The 20,330-nt window shown below is 36.4% G+C and overlaps 1 protein-coding gene across 1 annotated transcript; it reads right to left on the bottom strand.

The window, feature by feature from the left end:
* Positions 1-4,225: 4,225 nt before the first annotated feature.
* Positions 4,226-17,072, bottom strand: EMB2411 (DNA replication helicase). The gene is made up of 34 exons (XM_086236335.1): positions 16,588-17,072; positions 16,188-16,355; positions 15,875-16,099; positions 15,482-15,544; positions 15,002-15,211; positions 14,860-14,913; positions 14,717-14,778; positions 13,392-13,524; positions 13,140-13,250; positions 12,920-13,016; positions 12,645-12,727; positions 12,443-12,505; positions 11,872-12,027; positions 11,690-11,745; positions 11,519-11,576; positions 11,328-11,438; positions 11,175-11,231; positions 9,879-10,013; positions 9,519-9,767; positions 8,943-9,017; positions 8,634-8,755; positions 8,467-8,539; positions 8,267-8,371; positions 7,961-8,128; positions 7,545-7,614; positions 7,308-7,459; positions 6,767-6,844; positions 6,589-6,681; positions 6,370-6,507; positions 5,693-5,732; positions 5,517-5,590; positions 5,237-5,374; positions 4,760-4,879; positions 4,226-4,470 (listed from the first exon to the last, which is right to left on the bottom strand). Exons 1-34 carry the CDS (start codon positions 17,044-17,046, stop codon positions 4,312-4,314), a joined length of 4,155 nt encoding a protein of 1,384 aa, XP_086092461.1. The 5' UTR covers positions 17,047-17,072; the 3' UTR covers positions 4,226-4,311.
* Between the last annotated feature and the right edge of the window lie 3,258 nt (positions 17,073-20,330).

Here is a 20,330-nt window from a genome sequence, read left to right as displayed (position 1 = left end):
TGTCTTAGATCTGTAGCCAAGGCCTCAGCTTCTTACGCCACCGAGGCCAACGACATCGACTCCAACATCGAAGGTAGCGCAAATTGTTTCGGTATTGTCGATCGGACTCAAAACAATAGCTCGACAGTGGCAGCGAAGCCACTGAACCTGGCTGCTCTGAGATCGGCATCGCAACGCCATCCGAGCACCATTGCTCAACCTCTGAGCCCACGTGGGACGACACAGATCGAGGATGAGGGGTGGCTGGGCGTGAGTGAGGAGAGAGAAATGAGAGAGGGAGTAAGAGATTGACGGAGAGAGAGACGGAGAAGAGATGAAAAATTAGAAGTGGGCCGGAAGAAAATAAAGTGGACCGGCTGGGAAATTCAATTAAATAGGTGGGTCTAAGAGGGAATAGAAGTCCAAAATTGGACTTTATAATAATTTACTTAAAAAATATTCAAATGAAGTTTAAGTTGATTTTTTTGTAATGTTAAAAAAAATTAAATAATAGAATAAAAAATAAGAAAATGAATTTCGATTTAGCCGGTTTTTTGTACGGATAATCTTTGACTATGAACATAGAAAATGAACGGGTCAGATTGTTGAAATCACGTTGTGGTCTTCATAATTATGGAAACAACAAGATTTCAACGCGAAAGTTATTATAATTATACTCTTCTAGTGTATTTATATGTAGAAGCTCACATATCGATTGTGTTTTCAACGATCCGAACAGTTCAAGTTTTAGTTCCCTACTCAAAGAGAATTCTTGCAAAAAATTAGCTTAATCGGAGATGTAAAAGTGACGTAACGGTGGTCGAATTAATGAACGATCGTGGTTTTTTTAATGATAATCGAATGGGTAGATAAATTTCGATTTAGCCGATTTTTGGTGAGGATGATTTTTGACTATGAAAATAGAAAATGAACAGTTTAGATCGTTGAATTAATGAATTGACGATCGTGGTTTAATAACTTTAATTATAGTTGTATTATAAAAGTTATATATATACATATACATTTATGTTTTATTATAGTTGTAATGTTGTATATAATTTTAAAAATTTATTACTTTATTATTTATGGTATTACATAGTTTACACTATTACTATTTACTAACATTATAGTATTATATAATAACTTAATAAGTATATTAATAATTTATTAGAGTAAACACACAAAAAACCTATTAAATATGTTATGATTCCCAAATTAGGCTTTGGGTCGGGCTTTGGGCTGGGCTTTAGGTCAGGCTTTGGGCGGGCCTAAACGAGTCGGGCTCGGGCGGCCCATGGGCTTCAAGGGGATGACCCAAGCCCAACCCAAGAGACTTTCGGGCCAGGCCAGGCCGGCCCAAATTTCGGGCCAAATCGGGCTTCGGGCCTAATGGGCCGGGCGGGCTTCGAGTGGACTTCGGGCCTTGGGCTTTTTGGTGAGGCCTAGTTCGCGCATTGATCGTAAGGTTGGGTTGGGGACTTGGAGTGAGGGAGAGGCTGCAAGTTGATTTATGAACGAGAAAAGGAGGAGGAGGAGGAGTTGGACGCCCATGTTGAAAAGGTGGCCATTGGGTGGAAGAGAAAGCTAAGATACGAATAGTAGGGGTTCTCGGTTGATTGTAATTGTTTAATTCTCACCAATATCTCACCAAATAATTTGAATAGTCTAAATTTTTTTCTTTAATTATTTCTATTATTAAAAAGAATAGTATGAAATTATCAAGTTGTGTACATATACATATATTAAATCCTCATATAATTAGCATGAATAGCATGACATGAATGACACTACACCCCAAAATATATTCATAAGAATTTTGTGAATTCACCTAGATATTTAAAATTAGAGTTTATTTATTACGATCATGTTAATCAATTATTGTTGGAATATGGGGTTTTACACATTTGTTGCACTAATCATCATCACCAATTGTCTTTGACTCTTTGTGTAATATCTAGCTCTTAAATATTTTTCTGGTTTAATTTAATAGAGGGATTTTAATTAAAAAAATTGGGCTTTTAAGAGGTATACATAGTTCTTAGAACAAAAGAAATTATAGGAATAAATCATCAATGATTGTAGAAATTACGTACAAATATTAAGTTGGCAAATTTAAATGAAAAAATATTCAAATGAATTTTAAGTTAAGTGCATTTGATTTTTTTGTAATGTTAAAAAAAATAAAGTAATAGAATAAAAAATAAGAAAAACTGTATTTACAAGTGACACGTATGTTGAACTGTTCATGCCTTAATTTATTCATGACTTGGAAATGACACGCAAGGGCATCTACACAAGAACATGTACGACTTGTTTAATTTCCTCAATTAATTTCTTATTTACTATGTTTACATGTTTATTTGATTTAAATTAATAATGTTGAAGTTTATTCCATCCAAACCCAATTGTGAGGCCCAAAGGCGAAGCCCAGCGGAAAAATAAGAAGCCACAAAAAATAATAAAAGGCAACCTGAAGTCTGAGGATGACCGACCCACGCCCCCATATATATATACCCTGTCTAATTTCCTAATCAAAACAAGAAACCTTGTTAGTTCAGTTCTTTCCTTGCATTGTTTCTTTCTCTGCAAGAAAGAAAACTCAAAACCCTAGCAATCTTTTTCTCGTTCATCTCGATCACTTAATGGACACAACAATGGTGGTTCGTAAGTATTCCAGTTCGTATGTGGGTGCGCCGGTGGGTTTCCGGTTCAACCCGTCGGACCAAGAACTGCTCGGTTATTACCTTTCGAACAAGTTGAGAGGAGCAACGGCAGCGCAACCATTCCATCTGCCAGTAGTGGACGATTTTAGCAAAACCAAACCCTGGGAGATATGGAACAAGCTTCGGGTCCCCAAAGTCTTCACCACAGATTTGTACTTCTTCACCAAGTTGAAGATGGCGAGCCGTTCACGCGTTGATCGAAGGGTGGGGTTGGGGACGTGGAGTGAGGGAGAGGCGTCTAGATTGATATATGATGATGATGATGATGATGATGATGATGATGATGAGAAGGAGATTGTTGACAAGGTGGTGATTGGAAGGAAGAGGAAACTGCGATATGAAGAGAAAGGGTCCGAACACCACGGAGGGTGGTTCATTGACGAGTACACTCTTGTTGATGCTGCTGCTCGTTCATGTTATGATCAGTTGGTCATTTGTAGGCTCAGAAAAAACGACAGGTCGTCTTCTACGAGTGCTAACGGATCAAACAAGAGGAAGTCATCATCATCATCATGCGCCTCAAAGAAAAAATCAAGGGTTAATGATGTTGATGATCATCCACAACAACTAGGGCAAGACTGTACTAGTACTCTGACTACTTCTACTTCTACTTCTACTTATCATGATCATCTTCCACAACTAGGGCAAGCCCAAGAGCAAAGCTACCGTACCACTGATCATGATCAACTAAATAGTGCTGTGGTTCCCGTCCTTGATGATCTTATTAATGGAGATGCCTATGATCAAGAATTGATGAATGATCTTTATTCACAACTAGGGCAAGGGCAAGAGCAAGAGCAAAGCCATTATACTAGTGGTGCCACTGCTGATGATGATGATGGCCTATTCATGTTTGATATTGCTGATCTGATATCCTTGGACGACGCTGATTGCTTTGATTATAATTCTGCGTTGATGAGTTCTGATCCGGTGGTGGACGTTCATCAAGCATTACAGTCACTACCCAACTACGACAACAACCAGACCACCGTCGTCTTTGAAGACCAACCCTTGACCTCCACAACAACTTACTCAACTTACGCTGCTGCAGGAATGGCTCAGGGTCAAGTAGTAGCAGGAGGCTACAGCAACCAATACCAAGTAGCATTGGACGACATGATCATCAACGACTGTTGGTCCAACTCCTTTGTCAATCAACCATTCATGCCTTAATTTGTCCATCACATTCACAGCTTCATCATCATCATTGGATCCAACGCAGCTGGAGATGACACGCAAGCATGTACACAAGCTAGCTATAGCTAATTTTGACACACAGTACTACCTGTTTAATTTCCTCAATTTTTATTTCTCATTCCACTATGTATACTGTTTCTTTCATTTCATTTATTGATCTCCAATCTTCATTTAATTTTTTTTGGTATAGACTATTATATATATATATTTAATTTGCCATTAACATGTGCTACTAATTAAACACTTAATCTATCAGAAAACTTTGCACATGATACAGATCAACTAAGAACATGAGAGAGAGAGAGAGAGAGAGAGAGAGAGAGAGACAACTTTTCCGAATAATCTACAAGGATGAACAACATATGTACACTGGCCAAAATTGGAAAAGAGTATCAAAAATTTACAATCATCATCATCTGAGCTGAGAGCATCTCTTGAGCTCTCTTTTAAAGTTGATATCCTTCTTCGACAAATTTAAGATGCCTGATTGTTCCTCAACTTTCTCGATAAGAAGCTTCATCAGCAGAACTTTTGACAGTGTTTTGCATGACCCTACCATTATCAACTTTTTCTACACAAGCAAATAAGATAAAATGGGTTATGAGACATTACTCCAAAAATATGCATGGCAGCTTCACCACTCAGTTCCCCTTTCTCCTAAATACAAATACTGAGGATGCTCTATTTTTTCCCTTTAATCTCAAATTCACTCATTATAATTCATTGGGCACGGAAAAAGAAGATATGTCGCATATATAAACACATATCATTATATATAGCAACCAATATACTAAAGTCCTCTTGAAATCACATAGAAATGGGATTTTCTAAGCAAGTGAAAACACCAATGTGATTCTTACCTTTGCACGAGTGAGAGCCACATTAATCCTATGCCAGTCTCCTAGCAGCGAGGAAGAGCAATTTCTTGGGTTTTCAGTTGACCTAACAAAGGAAACTAGTATGCAATCCTTATCTCTTCCCTGGATAAACCAAAAATGCACGTAAGAGACAATAGTGGGGTCATGATAATTTAACTTCCATAACAAAGCCATATTTGATATTTCTTTTCCTTCCAAAGCAACTCATAGCTAGATCAAGGATAAATAGTAGGGTCAAATACTAGATACAATTTCTCCTTTTTAATTTTTGTTTTTTTTTAAAAGAATTCCAAATAGACTCTTAAACAGTTAAACTCTGTCCAAGGTTTATTAAAGGCCACAATATCGCATGAACAGGTTGTATAATACAGGTATATTACATAGAATTTCCATATATTTAATCAACTTTAGAAAATAAAAATAGTACATCAATGTAGAAAATGAAGGCTTCCATCTGACCTGGTATTTATCAATGGTATGTATCTCCACAGAGGTAAGGTTGATGGCAAGCTGAATTATCTCTGCCTGGGAGTTATATGGGGTGATGATGCCAATATCTTCTCCCCTGATTCCACTGCTAACTAGTTCCTCCACAACCTATGATCAACATGAGGATTTTATTTCAGTTTGTAAAACTACAAGCTACTTTTGCATCAGACAAGAAAAGTTGAAAAGAAAAAGTATTTTTTCATCAAGCAACAAACATTATTTGCAATATATATTCAAGCAAGGATCAAACCTCTACGATTATGTGAGCTTCCATTGGGTTGTTCACAATCTTGTGGTCCTTTACCTCAAAAGCAGGTAGAGTATCTAGGTTGTGAAAAATGAAAAACATTAAAACCCAAGCACAAACCAAGTCTGCTAATTCGATAGAGATGATTATGGAAAACAATAAATAGTACTTCTACGAACCTGTATTAATAAATATAACTGGTTTGCTTGGATCTAGAACCTGCAACCATGAGCATAAGAAAGTCCTAAGACACTGAATTTAAATAAGTTTTTGACACTAGGAAAGTGCACTATGTTTATCAACCAAAACATCGATTTCATTACAAGTTTTCAGTAAGCCTTGAAATGTCACGAATGATAAGAAATTTTTTGCCACTTTGCACAAAATGAAGGTCACGGATGATAAGAAAAACATTTCTGTACAAAATAAACAGAGAAACTATTAAGTGATATTTCCCCAGCTAACCTTGTAGGCTTACTCCAATCCACTTTAGAGCCATTTCTTAAAAAATGAATTCAGGCTTTAACCTAAACACAACCTATGCTTGAAACATGCTAACAGGTTGCAATGAACATCAACTCATAATTCTTCCACATAATGTTTCATTAAATTCCAATGCCACAACACGATATGAAGATAACCTTGGATGGTGGAAGGATGTATTTTAAAAATAAAAGCACAAGGAACATGCTACAAGCTGTGTCATAAGAATTTTGATATTGGATACTACCATTACTGATTATGAATGGATTAGACAAGGTTAAACGATATACTTTGCCATGCAAGTGCACATTATGTATAAAGATGACAATTTATTTCAATAGAAATATGGAATTACTTCAGAAATTGCTCTCACCTCCTTTATCCACAATGAATGAGACTTTGAACTTGAAAACTTGAGTTTGGCATTAGCTATTTCAGGAGAGCCACAACGCAATCTGTCACCATATATCAAGGTATTTGACAGTTCCATAATGCCTTGACACATACGGTACTGGATGCAAACAGCATAGTAAATATCATTGCTACAGAAAGATTGCCAAAATTATATATTCCATTCTAAATGTATAATAACCTGGCTTTGCAATGCTGAAATTGCCTGAGGATGAGCTTCTGAGAGCCTGCAAAACAAGCTTACCCCCATTCCATTCTCTCGAGCCTCTGTACTCTAGAGATAGAAAAGCATACGAGATTTCATTGAGCCAAAACTAAAAAACAAAAACAACCCCCCACACACGCACAAAGATATACACCTTGACCAGAGGAGGTAATTGATAATGATCACCAACCAGGACAAACGTTGAAGCAAACATCAAAGGCCCAAGAGACACCTGATAGAACAGAAAATTGCTCATGAATACACTTCCTTTGATATAGTTCTGTATAAAGGGATGAAGAACATACACTCAACCCATCCAAGCCTAACTCCAACTAATGTAACAAGCAAAATAACATGATATGAATTTTGTCAAAATCTTTACTTGCAACAAGAGAAATGCGAACATAAGTTCTAAAGTATTAAAAGGGAACAAAATTCTCAGGTGATAAAAACTTTAGGGAAAGAGCACTAAAAAAAAATAGTGAAATCAAAATTATACAGTAAAATAGATTCAGAATCTTTATGTGGGTGAAGGTACAGTGAGTTAGGTAATCAATAAGTCAAAAAATGTGATTGAATAGGACAGACTTAATCCAGTAATATTCAAAAACCAATTATCAATTAACATAATATGCATCACACTCTAGTTCCACTAATTATAACTGCACTGTCAAGACATCCATGAATCTACGTACTGGAAGGGTGGTCTGTCCAGCTTCATCCATGATGCATACATCAAACCTCTTGTTGGCAAGCAAGGGACTAGTGATCCCCAAGCATGTAACAGCGACCACCTTGACTTGGTCTAATCTTAACTTAATGTCTTCCACACTTTGTATGTTCATTTCTGTCACAGAAACCACTGATAAAACATTGAGAAGAAATCAAGTGATATATTGTACCAAAATGCTCTCAATAATATTAAATCTGACCTGAAAAGCAAAGCCCTCGAACTTCTTCATGCACAGCTTCATGTCTTCCAATGCGTAGAAAATCAATATTCTGCAAAGCTCTAAATTTCAATACAAGGAAACACAAAGTAGTATTTGACACAAGATATGGCACAAAGATGGGTAAATCATACACCAGAAAATTTAGAGAGAACGCAAAAACAAACATCAAAATGCAAAGAGCAGCATCATCCCCAATGGTGAATGGTAATAATGGATGGATTGGTGGAGAAAATTAGAGTATCTAGCAGCAGAAGATTTGATTTGAAGGCAACCTAAGTATGTTGCCTGGACATAATGTATTACATGCAATCAAACATTCTTTTCTTCGTAGGCCCCCCACAAAATTTAAAACAGAAACAAATATGGTTTTCAAGAAGATGTGAAATAGAGATGACCTGAGCCTTTAATTTGATAAGTAGATTATCAACAGCAGAGTTTGTGTAGGACGTAAGCAAAATGGATGCACCTCTAATCAACAATGCTTTCACAGCATGCACCATAGTAGATGTCTTGCCTGTTCCAGGCATTCCTAGTATAAGTGCGTAGTCCTTCGCTGTAAGTATCTGAACAAATTTGTTGAATTAGTTATTGTCCGTATTCAATAGATAATTGAAGATTAGTACCAACAAAAATTAGGGTTAAGAAGATAGACTTGCTGAAGGAAAATTGAGATATTTAGTATAAGGGAAAATGTAAAGAACCTTAAGAATGGCTCGACGCTGATCATCATTTAAATTTCTCTGGGACCAGATATATGATATTGCTGGATCCTGGCTGAATAAACATCCACTGTCAAATCTAGGAGCCTAAAAATAATCCACACATGCACACCAACAGAAAAGAGAGTTAGAATTAGCAAAAAGATGGTGATTTTAATGCAATACGGGTCCCTAACATTCACCTCAACATCAACAATCATCTTTCTCAGGTGAGCAGCTTGTGCACTTTGGAGAAAAAGTTGAACAAGGTTAAACCTTCAGCAACAAAATCAAGCATGATTATTGAAAATGATTAAAGTCATGGTCATTTTTCAGAATAGTTATGGCATAATTAAAGTCATGTAATTACCTCATTATTGCAAATGATGTCATGAATTCATCTTTGTCAATCCGCCAGACCTCCTGAAGGAGATCACTTGCCTCTGAAGAAGGGTTGCTCCCAGGAAGTCGTAAGCACTTGGAAAAAGAAACCTAGAGTTTTGCAGAGGATAATACAATTATAAAACGGATTCACTCATATGAATTTAGGAGTTTAATGCTATAACACCAATTAGCTTTATTAGCCGGCATCCCTAAAGATCAGGTAAGCACTAATAAAACAGATTTTGAGCTTACAGTAGTACACATGAACAGGAAACATGGCAGATATAATCCTTACAGAAACATGTGAGCGACTTAAATCTGCTATGACCCCTCTTGCAAGTGGTAGATGACCAGATTCAGTGCTAAGTATCTGAACAAGGAAAAACACACAAATAATTAATAAATTGATTAGTGAGGTTGAAAGTAAAATATGAAACAGAATGCATTATATTGAGTTTACAATAAAAAATTCCAAATATACAACATATGTGAAAAAATTGTGTTAATGTTCACATGCTAAAAGGAAACATGAAGAAACAGAATCTGAAACTCATAACTACTATCTTGCATAGACAACAAGCATGAATGCATAAAGTTGGTCTAGACATCCTTGAACTTGGGAAATCACAGGGTAAACTAATATACTTAATTGCTTAATCACTAGGGTCAAAATACAAGATGTCAAGGACAGCAAAAGATACTTGAAAAATGAATAATGAACACATATGCTTTAATAATTCAGATGACTCCAACAAAACAACCTTGAGTGCAGAAAATGCACACCTATTAATTTATAAGCAATTTATGTTAAACTTGTACAAACAGATTTAGTGTGAACGACGGAAAAACCACATTATAAAAGCAACCATACCACAAAGTCACCACATCTTAGTGTGCAATCTGCATCCGTTATTGGAGAAGATGCAGCATTCAAAAAATCTCCATTAGATGTTCTCCCACTAAGACAAGGCAAACCATTACGCAGAAAACGATAAACAAATCTGTTATCCTTTTTAGACTTCGAATATGGAAGTTCATAATCAAGAACAACAGAAGAAAGACAACCCGTGGCATGATCACTCTTCGAACTATGTGACCGCCATATTTCTTTCTTTACAAGCTGCAATAGGTAAATTCAAAAAAGAAGGAAAGAGCGGCTATAATATCAGAATAACTAAATTTGGGAGTTAACTATTTATACACTATGCAATAGTGACTTCACAAAAGGCACCTGCATCTCGTTAGCTTCCAAATCAATTAACCAATCCCACAGCCTTAGGAAAACACCATGCGCATTTGTTAGGTGGTGAGTATTTGAATCAAATAAATCTCCCAGTCCACTGTTCTCTGTGCTTCCTCCATGTGCCTGTGGCATTAAAGATGATGGCCATTGATAAACACTGATTCTTATTGTATGACTATTAATGAATATCTTTCTTACATTAAGGTATCCCGTGGAAATATGCAACTTTTTCAGGGGAAAACAACAATTAAGGCACAATTTATAGCTAGTTTAAAATTTTATATTTCATGGCTCATGAAGTCTTTGTGGGAAATCCCTGTAAAGTTGGAGATTAGCTTTGTCGTTGATCAGTTAAGGGAATTAACTTATTAATTTAACTTCCAATGAAGGGAAGCTAGATCTAGTGATCTTCCTCAGTCAGATTCTTCTGGAAGGCCTGACAGATCGAATGAAGGTTAAATTTACTTTTTTTTTTCTTAGCATCTTCTAGGTCAAATGATATAGAAAGTATTGCAGGAATTTCTGGATAGCAAAGGAATTATTAGGTTTTCAATTTTACAGGTTGTTAAGTCCCTGCAGGAACTACGTCTCATGTGAAGATACCCCCTTGAAGATTGGTTTTCAAGGGGGTTGTGCATATGAAGTAGAACTAAGGTTCTCCACAAGTCAATCTCTTGAGAGGCCTAAAGAACACAATAAATGTAATAATGGCAAAGTCCCAATTTTTTTTAGAAAAAAAAAACAAAGAAAGAAAGGATAAACTCAACAGGAAAAGGTTGCAACAGTTTACAATTTAAATGATAGTAAGAAATAAAGGAAGGGTTAGATTTATTATTCAGACACGTAAAGTTCTAGGGAAAAAATCAGTCTAAAGATGAGACATATAAAGATTTTCAGGAAAGAAGTTAAGAAGGAATTAATTGAAAAGAAATGAGAAAAATTGTAGAAACATGGTAGCTCATCACAACCTTAAAGATGAAAGAAAATTCGATGCTGCATCTTCATTGAAAAGAGAATGCAGAAGTTTGCAAAGATTCTCATTAATTAATTTTTTTCTTAACAATGTATAGAGGCTAGCAAGGTTACAAGCTGAACATAGCAAAGCTCAACTTGGACTCAGTTCCAAATGAAAGAAATCTGGGCTTGAGCTCAAATTAATGAACGCAAGCCAAGCCAAAGTCACACCAATCTCAAACAATTTATGAATGGCTCAATTTGTTTGAACCCCTAGTTAGGAACAATTATTCATGTCGCTCAATACCTTACAAGAATAAATCAAATTACCTTGTGATAAATGGTACAAACATTCAGATGGCGACAACCACTGCACATGCTTGGACTCTACAACAGAGAAAAAAAGGGAAGAATTTAAAGATGGCAGTCCAGTAAAGAGTTTGGTGGAAACACTGCTAATAAGTCAGCAAAAACCATTCAAACCTGTAACATTGGGGGCAGTACTTGTGTTCTTGATGCCTTGAGAATATTACTTGCAAGTTCATTACGTCGCATGATTAGCCCAACCAGGTCAGATCTTCTAACCACAATTCCCTATTTTATTAAAAAGAAGAAGACTGAATAGACTAAACACATAAAATAGAAATATGTGATGTAGATGCATTGGATACTACCTGCGTCTGATCTGACTGGAGATAACATAGAAGACCAGTGTCAACATGCTTCTGGTACCTGAATACAGGAGATGCAGAGCAAATAATGAAAGCTCTTCAAAAGATCTCAATAAAAAATTGTAAAATACCCCTCTGGAAACCATAAAAAAAATATGGGTAAACCATAAGCACCTGTCCGACATAAGAAGAGTATACAAGATCACCTGGGCACTATGCTCCATAGATGACTGCACGCATAATAAAGCATTAGTCAGAAGAAAAATAACTTTAGGCAACATAAGTTAATAATATGATATACATCACTCAAGTTCTTTACCATTCTAGACAAGTTTCAGTGAAGGCAACAGACTTACCTGGCCATTGGGTACTTTCCCACTTTTGAACTCTAAAGGCATAACCTTCTCATCAGATTCATTTTTGTTAGATTCAACTTTCACTCTGACGGAAGCATCAATCATGCCTTTCAGACCATACCTCGGAGCCCAGGCCATCTCCTCAATATCAATTACCTACAACCAAAATGGATATAGTTCAGAGATGGCTTAATGTTTCTGAAAATAGTGCACAGCAGTTACAGAATAGCACAAGAAAGCATACAACAATTTCAAAATTACACCATGCTCACAAGCAGAAACTACATATAACGATGAGAGAGTGATGCACAGGAGAAGTAACCATTATAATGTCCATTAGCATATCGATGGACAAAACATGCAGGTAAATATTGACATTATTATGAAAACCAGTAGCTCAAAAAGGCATCTAATAAATGCAGGCTGCCAGAAAAGTAGGTAAGGTGCATAAATGTAAATGTTCAAATTATCCATAAACTTGTACATCTGTTGAAAGCATATCTATGGATGCAATATTGCTTAATGATAGACCAACAATTTATGTACAGATAGACCAACTATGATGTCTTACCTCAGATATTTTGACTTTTTTCAACCCATCGTCAGATCCAAAATCAACAGGAGCTTTAGAATCCTGCCAAAGTATCAGTAGCCTCAGAATAGAGTCTATACTCTCTATGGCTTCTTTAAGGTATACAATGTCAAACCATTCATCACTTCAATTGAATAACATATAAAGTAAATCAATAGATAAATAACCAACATGGGTGCACCTGCGTGTTTTTGAAGAGGTTAACCCAATTCAATATTCTTGGGACAGCCTCAATCAGCGTTTTGTACACATCATTTTCATTCACTGCAATGTCAACATAAAAGGGAGAATTTTTACTAAGATGATTAATAAAATTGACAAATCAAAATTTAACAAAAGTAGTAACTAGAAAATTTAAGAGAATACAGTTCTGCAACAAATATAAAAATTAAACTGAATGATTATGAAAGAGTAATTATAAATTATTTCAAAGTAAACGTCTTTAAAAAATCCAACCTCCACAAGCATACAAGTTCTCAATGTTTTTCTGCAGCACTGTTCTTGCGTGTTCCTCCAAGAAAGTTATTGTAGGTATCTCCTCCACCAGTCCAGCCTACAAAAATAGAGAAATTTTACATATCATAGATGAACAAATTAGAAGCTATTTCAGGGAGAAAGATTCTTGACCATGTCTATTTATTGAAAAGTTTACAAAGTCATAGGTATGTTCTGAAACCTGAAAAACTTGGTGCAATATTGTACCAATTAGTGCTGCAGTTGAATGCTCACTGCTTCTCAGCCTCTCATCCAGGACAGTTCGCCTAGGGCAAAAGAAATTAGCTGCAACCTAAAAAATGTTTTTATTTATTAGGACCAAGCAGGGTAACATTAACCACAAAACTAGTCACCAAAGATCAGAGCAGTCACAATTACAAAAACACAATATATAATGACATATGAAGAACATTTGAACAAAAAGGCAGTATACCCGAGTTCCCGACACCAATTCATCTGGGTGAACAATTATAAAATTATTGTGACTATCCACATGACACTGTCCTTGGTCATCAAATTCACCAATAACATTGACAGTATCTCCAGGTGCAATGACACTGTAAAACCTGAGAAAAATAATTCAAAAGGAAAAAGAGTGGGGAATATTAATAATAATATCTGGAAAGAAAGAGGTGTTTGCATTTTTCATGTTTTATTCTTGTAATCCCACCAAGAGCATTCATTTTTAATTAAATGTACAAACTACATTTTTTTAGATAGAGAAAACATAGACTTTACCAATAAAAGCCAAAAGTTACAAAAAAATTTCCTAGCCATGGCAGGAGTTCACAAGGAATCAAACGAACAAAGTTAGCCAATTACATCAAGGAATCAAACTACAAACTTCTCTCTAACTACAAATGACAAAGACTAAGATCAACTAATAGCTACTCTCAATCCAAAAGAAGAATATTAAAAGGAATGTCTCTACAAACAGTTGAAATTGATGCCCATAAAGAAGCCTAAACCTTACTCTATCCCATAAAGATGACACCTGATCCCCTAACCTTTCTTCAAAAATTCTAGTGTTCCTCTCTAACCAAACCACCCAAAACACAGCCAACCAACCCCACTTCCATAAAAACTTTCCTTCCCCCGGTCCAAAAGAAAAATAGTAATAATAATAATCACAGTGCTTCTCAACTAATAAAGACACACAAGAGGCTGGAATCACCCAACTCAACCTTGCCTCCTCAAAAAGGTTTTGCCACAATCTAAGGGCAATTGGGCAATGGAGAAAAAAGTGACCAAATATTTACTCTCCTCTCTTGCAAATAACTCATCAAGAGCGTGACAGCTACATGTAAGGCCTCCTCTGCTGAACATTATCAAAAGTATTGACCCTCCCATGGGGTATAATCCAAGAAACCTTAGCCTTCCAAAAGCATTCTATATTTCTAGTCACATGTAAGTGCCAAAAATGACCAAGGCTGGAATGAGATGGCACAAGATAAGTATGCTCTAGCATTATTACCTAAAGTGGATGACTATGGAGATGAAGTCATGAAACTATAAAGAGCCATATAAGTTAATAAAAGAAAATAATTATTATTATTATTATAATAATAATCACTATCAGGAATGAACAAGTTAAAATTGCAGAGAAAGTGCATTTTTATTATTGGGGGGACCAATAATCGACCTCTAAATAATACAAAAAAGATAGAGTATATCATTATTGGAAAATGATTTCAGAAAAAAAAAAAAAATAGCATAAGTATTAAAGTGCTTCAAAGCAAGATATCAAGAAGTACTTACCACTCGTCCCATAAATACACAGCACGCTCTTCTCCAGTGTGCTCATTCAGTAAGCGAAGAACCTGAAAATCAATGGATCTTTATTATCATACATAACCTAAAGAAGGAATGAATTAAATTTGAAGATGTTGCTTACTAGAAACCTTATATATGCATTTGGCACCAGATGAGTCAGCAGGTTTACAGTTCTCAGATGCCTATAGCAGAAAAAAGTTACAAATTGATCAATCTTGAAGAAACTCACTATTCTTTTATCATAAGAGATACTGAATTAGTAAATCATACCTCCAATACAAGTAAATTACAATTGGAAGATGCCCAAGTAACCTTTTCTTTTAGAGCTGCCACAACTCTTTTTACTGCAAGATCCAATTTGGCAGGCATCTTATCAGCTTTTCCATCTCTAACTTGGAATGGAGATGCCTCCACATCATTAGATACTGAATCTTCAACAGAAATAACATCTTCTACTTGATCTAAGAGTTCAAGCAATGCCTAAAAGAATAGATAAACAAATAAAAAATTGTAATTATTACCATGGCATGAGAACATATAATTGACCCACTCCTGCCATACAGATCAACAAAACCAGGGGAACTTGCAACTTAAAGAATAACCGAGTAATTTTTTTCTATGAGTAGAACTCATGAGATAACCCATTTATTAAGTCAGGAAACAGAACACAGATCATGAATATTGATTGATCGAAGCAGGATAACATGATCCAAAAATTGGTATCAAATAGATAATTTCTTTCATTCAAACCTTTTTATGCTGCCTCGACCCTAGCTGATCAGAAACTCCATTACACGCAACCCCATTAGCAAGCTGCATTTCAGTTACAGCATCAGTTAGAGAAAGATGATTCCACACTCTTTACTTAGCAGCTCCAAAGACAGGAAATATATATATATATATATATAATAAGGAAAAGAGTGAATATTAATTTAGAAAAAAAATGAAGTAAACAAAACAAAGTATCCATAGTTTCCTTATGTTTTTTGCCTTTTCTTTTTGTTGTCTTCTCTTGTGCCCTAATTAATCACCCGTGTATGAGAATGTTCCTTTTCTCACTTTCTCCATTTCTATGAATTCCAAAGTCCAAACAAAGCCATAAATGATTAAGTATGTTCGCTCAAACTATGAAGGGATAATTACCTTATCATGGCAGTAAGATAGAGAAGGTGGAGTTCGGAATGGACTCTGCCTACTAACTATTCCAGAGATAGTCATGTCGACCAAAGTTTCATTACTATCCATATCCTGATCTAGGTTAACCCTTTTTATGCCAACCCTGTTCAGGGATACCAAAGATCTTTCACAAGTATTCAGTGTCGGTGAAGAAAGCCTCTTATCAACCTTTTCAGCTTTAACAGGAGAAGTCTGTACATTTTTCATTCATTAATAATCTGATGATAATACCAAGAGAAGCAAAAAAACCTATAAATAAAGAAATAACAGAAAAACATGCCTTGTTTAGTGAGCATTGTTGAATGCTTAAAGATTTAAGCCTTGAAGAGTCTGCCAACACCCTCATCATCTCCGGCATGCGCTTTGAAACTGCTTGGAGTCTTTCATTCACCGGAGATATCCTCCATGTCACCTCATCACCCCCATCATCTTGGCTCTGCTTTATCAACTATCACCAAATTGCAATCAGCAATCAGAAAAATTAAATTAAAAACAAAACAAAAAAATCATTGCAATCAGCATTGCTCAAGCACTCACAAGTGAAACAAACAGAGATTTTAGACTAATTCCATTAATACTATCAGTAAAAACTCATACATTTCCATCAATGGTAGCATACTCATGATTAATAGAGAAATGAAATTGACAATTCCATTATAAAGTATTGAAGGTAAAACTACCATTCCAGGCGAGAACTTGAACCGCTTGAAAGGCGCAGCCTTTGATATCTCCGGTGAGGCCTCCTCATCCACATTCTCCTCGGCATCAACAACTCTCACTGCCATCAAATTTTCCGGCGGCGTGTTCTGTGACGTCTCGTTCTTATTACTCCACTGCGAATTCAGCCGATTCACGTGACTTCCCGAAGCTAAAACCGCATTACCATCATCAATCCGCGCTGGGTTTCGGAGCTCCGGAACCGATTTTGCAGGAACGACGGGGGCGGAGCCCACGGCAATGGGTTCGGGGTTCTGAGGGGTGGAGACGGCGCCGTTTTTGGGCTTTTGGGAGTTCTGGGTGTGGCGCTCGAAGAAATGTTGGATGCCGAACTTGGCAGGCGGAGGCTGAGTTTTGGAGTTGGATTTCTTAGACGACGTCGTAGAAGAAGTTGAAGAATTGGGTTTCTTTCTTGGAGCCATTGGAGGGCAATAGTGTGGTAGCTTCCGGTTTCTGCTGGTTCAGCTTCGAGAGACGACTGCGAGAGAGAGAGAGAGAGAGATTGGGGATTTCGGTTCTTTTATGCTGATTTGTGATTTCCCGCCCAAACGTACGGCTCCAGAAAGAGAAATGAAAAAAGGGTGGGGTTGGGCTTTCGGGGCAAGATGAATTAACCCAGCTCAATCAGAGCCCAAATCTTAAGATGGATATGGCAATGGCAATGAAGCCGGGTTTTGGCCCATACTTTCTTTTGGATCCTCGTAATTAATTACAAGTACGGGTGGCAATTTTTGAGGCAACACATTAGGATCTTCCCCTTTTGGAAATACATACGGTGAAAACCTTAACTAACCTTCATACTTTGAAAATTTTACTTAACCTGATGCAAAATTAACGGATTTGATTCATCATTACTTGACATGAACCCATGTATGAAATTTGACACAATAATTGTAGGACTATTTTTTGTGATTTTGTTAGCATCAAGGTAATGTGGCTATTTATTTTATATGTAATGTATAAATATAGGTTTGGTAGATATAAAGAATACTTGGTCTTAAGATTTTAGATCACGATGGTGGATGAATTAAGTATAGTATGCTCGGCCCCAATCAACATACTTTTTGTTTGACTCCCTGCAATTCTTCTACATATATATGAGTCAATTCGAACAATATGTGATAATAAATGATGTGGATTTATGTTTAGTCATTTCATTATCTAAACGGTTCAATGTAGGATTGATTAGTATTCGACACGAATAACAAATGACCGTGTACTAACATTTGAATCCCATGATATGTTGTTTAAAGAGCTATGTTGGATTATGGGTGATCGTTCCAAAATTATGTTTGGGATCCATAATTGGGTGCATCCTTTTTCTTTGTTCCACATGCTGTCTCCATATCAAGTATTTGATGAAAAGATTCTAAATGGTACTTGTACATGACAATTCTTTGATACTCGTGAAAAACATATTAGATGCTCCTTACATATCAGGTTATCAACATAATTGTATTGAGAATAATACAATTGCAAGTAAAATCAGGGACGGATCCACCAAGGGACAAGGGTAGTCGCCTGACCACCCGCCCGCTGAAAAAGCCTTGTCAAACTCGCCAGATTGACCCCTCAAAATGACCACCTGCAAGCACACTCACAACTTATTTGACGAAATATTTAAGTGGTTGTGAAGCGTTCTTCACTTCTTCTTTTTTTAAAGCCTGACCCAAAACGACGTCGTTTTGGAGCTAAGAATTGAAAAAAAAAAACTTAGTAAATAAACAAAGAAGAGCCCAATGGGTGTTTACCATTTATCCCCAATTCACATTTTTCTCAAACCCTAACCCCTTACCCAACCACATATGTCGCCGCCCCACTAGCCTACAAGTCGACACCCGCCTGCGACTTGCTGCCTCCTACCGGATTTTACACTATAACCCCCCAGAATAAAATTTATGGAAACATCACTGAGAAAAATCCAATATTACTTATATATGATGAGAAAAGACAATGATGTTATCACAGACAGATCAGTGGCTTCCATAACTAGGGGCAACCAAATATGCATATATCTATGTAATAATCAACACATATATGATGTTCACACTATTGTAAATCATATTTGGACTAAGCTTTACCAACAAACATTAGAAACGTACAAGGCCTGCTATGTGACCAGTTAGTTATTGCAAGTAAGCTTGTTCAGGTTTTCTCTAATACCAAACATGACATGAAAATAAATATCTCTGAATAAGTTTTAGATATTATAATAGTTTTTGAATAAAATCAAGTAATCTTTTGATGTACAATACGTGGAATTATATTAAGCAGATGACAGCTCCCCAATTGTTTAATAATATAGTCAATTCAAAAGTGGACCCACTTAAATACACACACAGTTACACTACCAAAGAAATGCCAATTAACATATATTCTAACACTATCTTGAGCTGAAAACTAGTTCTGCGTCAGCAATTGGTTGTATTCTTCTAGTGTATTTGAGAAGCAAACCTTCTGCAGAGAGACTTGGAACCTTCAAGTCCCTAAAAAGTAGGACTGCATCTTCATCAGGCTGCCCTCTAACAGTTACTCTAGAAAAGTAGAAAAGAAAAATTGGAAGCCTTAGACTAAATTTCATGCGCAAGAAACAATCGGAGATAAGTAAGGCTAAATAAGGGATTCCTAAAATAATTTTATTTAATGGATCTCTTATGGGCTCACTCTATATAGTTTTTCAACACATTGAAAAATTGCCCTTACAAAAAATTATATTAATCAAAAACCATTTTACCATTGATTAAATGGTCACGATTTCAAGTGTTTATCAAAAATATTGTTTTCGTCTATTTATTTGATCAAAGTTTGATAGTTTAATGGTTTCCGATTTATCTAAGTTTTTGCAAGGATGATCTTTGAATATAAACCTAAAATATAGACGGTTCGGATCGTTAAAAAACTATATAGAGTGGGCCCTATGAGAAACCCCTTAAATAAAATTATTTGGGGATCCCTCAATGGAAGGGATCTGTAGTAAATTGCACCGTTGGTCCAGTTATTTTCACTTTTTTCCCAACTTAGTCCACGATCTTTTTTTTGTATCATTTTAATCCACTTTCTTTTCAAATTGCGCCTAATTAGTCCATTCCGTCTAATATTGGCTAACTGCCGTCAAATGCCCACACGTGACCAACATGTGAGGCCCATAATGGTCTTTTCCTACCAGATATATAGTATCCCTAACCTTTAACCTATTTCATCCCGCCATTTGCAGAATTTCCACCCGCCAAATGAAGTTGAGGCTTCCATCCTCTTTCTTCTATTCAACCCAGTAGTTAGGGCTACCAAAACCTCAAAATCTCTCCACTTCTTTGTCCTTCGTTATGTCATCCTACTCGACATCATCAACTCACAGCCCCCATGCACCAGGTAGCTATTGCGATTGCGGAAGGCTTGCCGTTGTGAGGACGAGTTGGACGGATTTGAATCCGGGAAGACAGTTTGAGACCTGTTTAATACCAAGGGTAAGGAAATTTGGATAATGGGTAAATGTAATAATTCAAATCGAATGGGTATTGGAATGGGTATTTTTTTATGCTAGCAAATTGTGTTTTTTTTTTTTTTCCAGCGAAATGGAGGATGCAATTTTTTTAACTGGGTGGACCCTCCGATGTGCCCACGTTGTAGACAAGTGATGCTGAGATTGCGAAGAAGGATTGATCCACTAGAAGTGCAACTTCAATTGCATCGGAGAAGGGAGAAGATG

This window comes from Dryas octopetala, chromosome 3 (genome assembly GCF_963921425.1).
Source record: "Dryas octopetala chromosome 3, drDryOcto1.1, whole genome shotgun sequence".
Classification (NCBI taxonomy): Eukaryota; Viridiplantae; Streptophyta; class Magnoliopsida; order Rosales; family Rosaceae; genus Dryas; species Dryas octopetala.
Note: the sequence above shows the minus strand (reverse complement) of the source record. Positions and strands in the feature narration are given on the sequence as shown.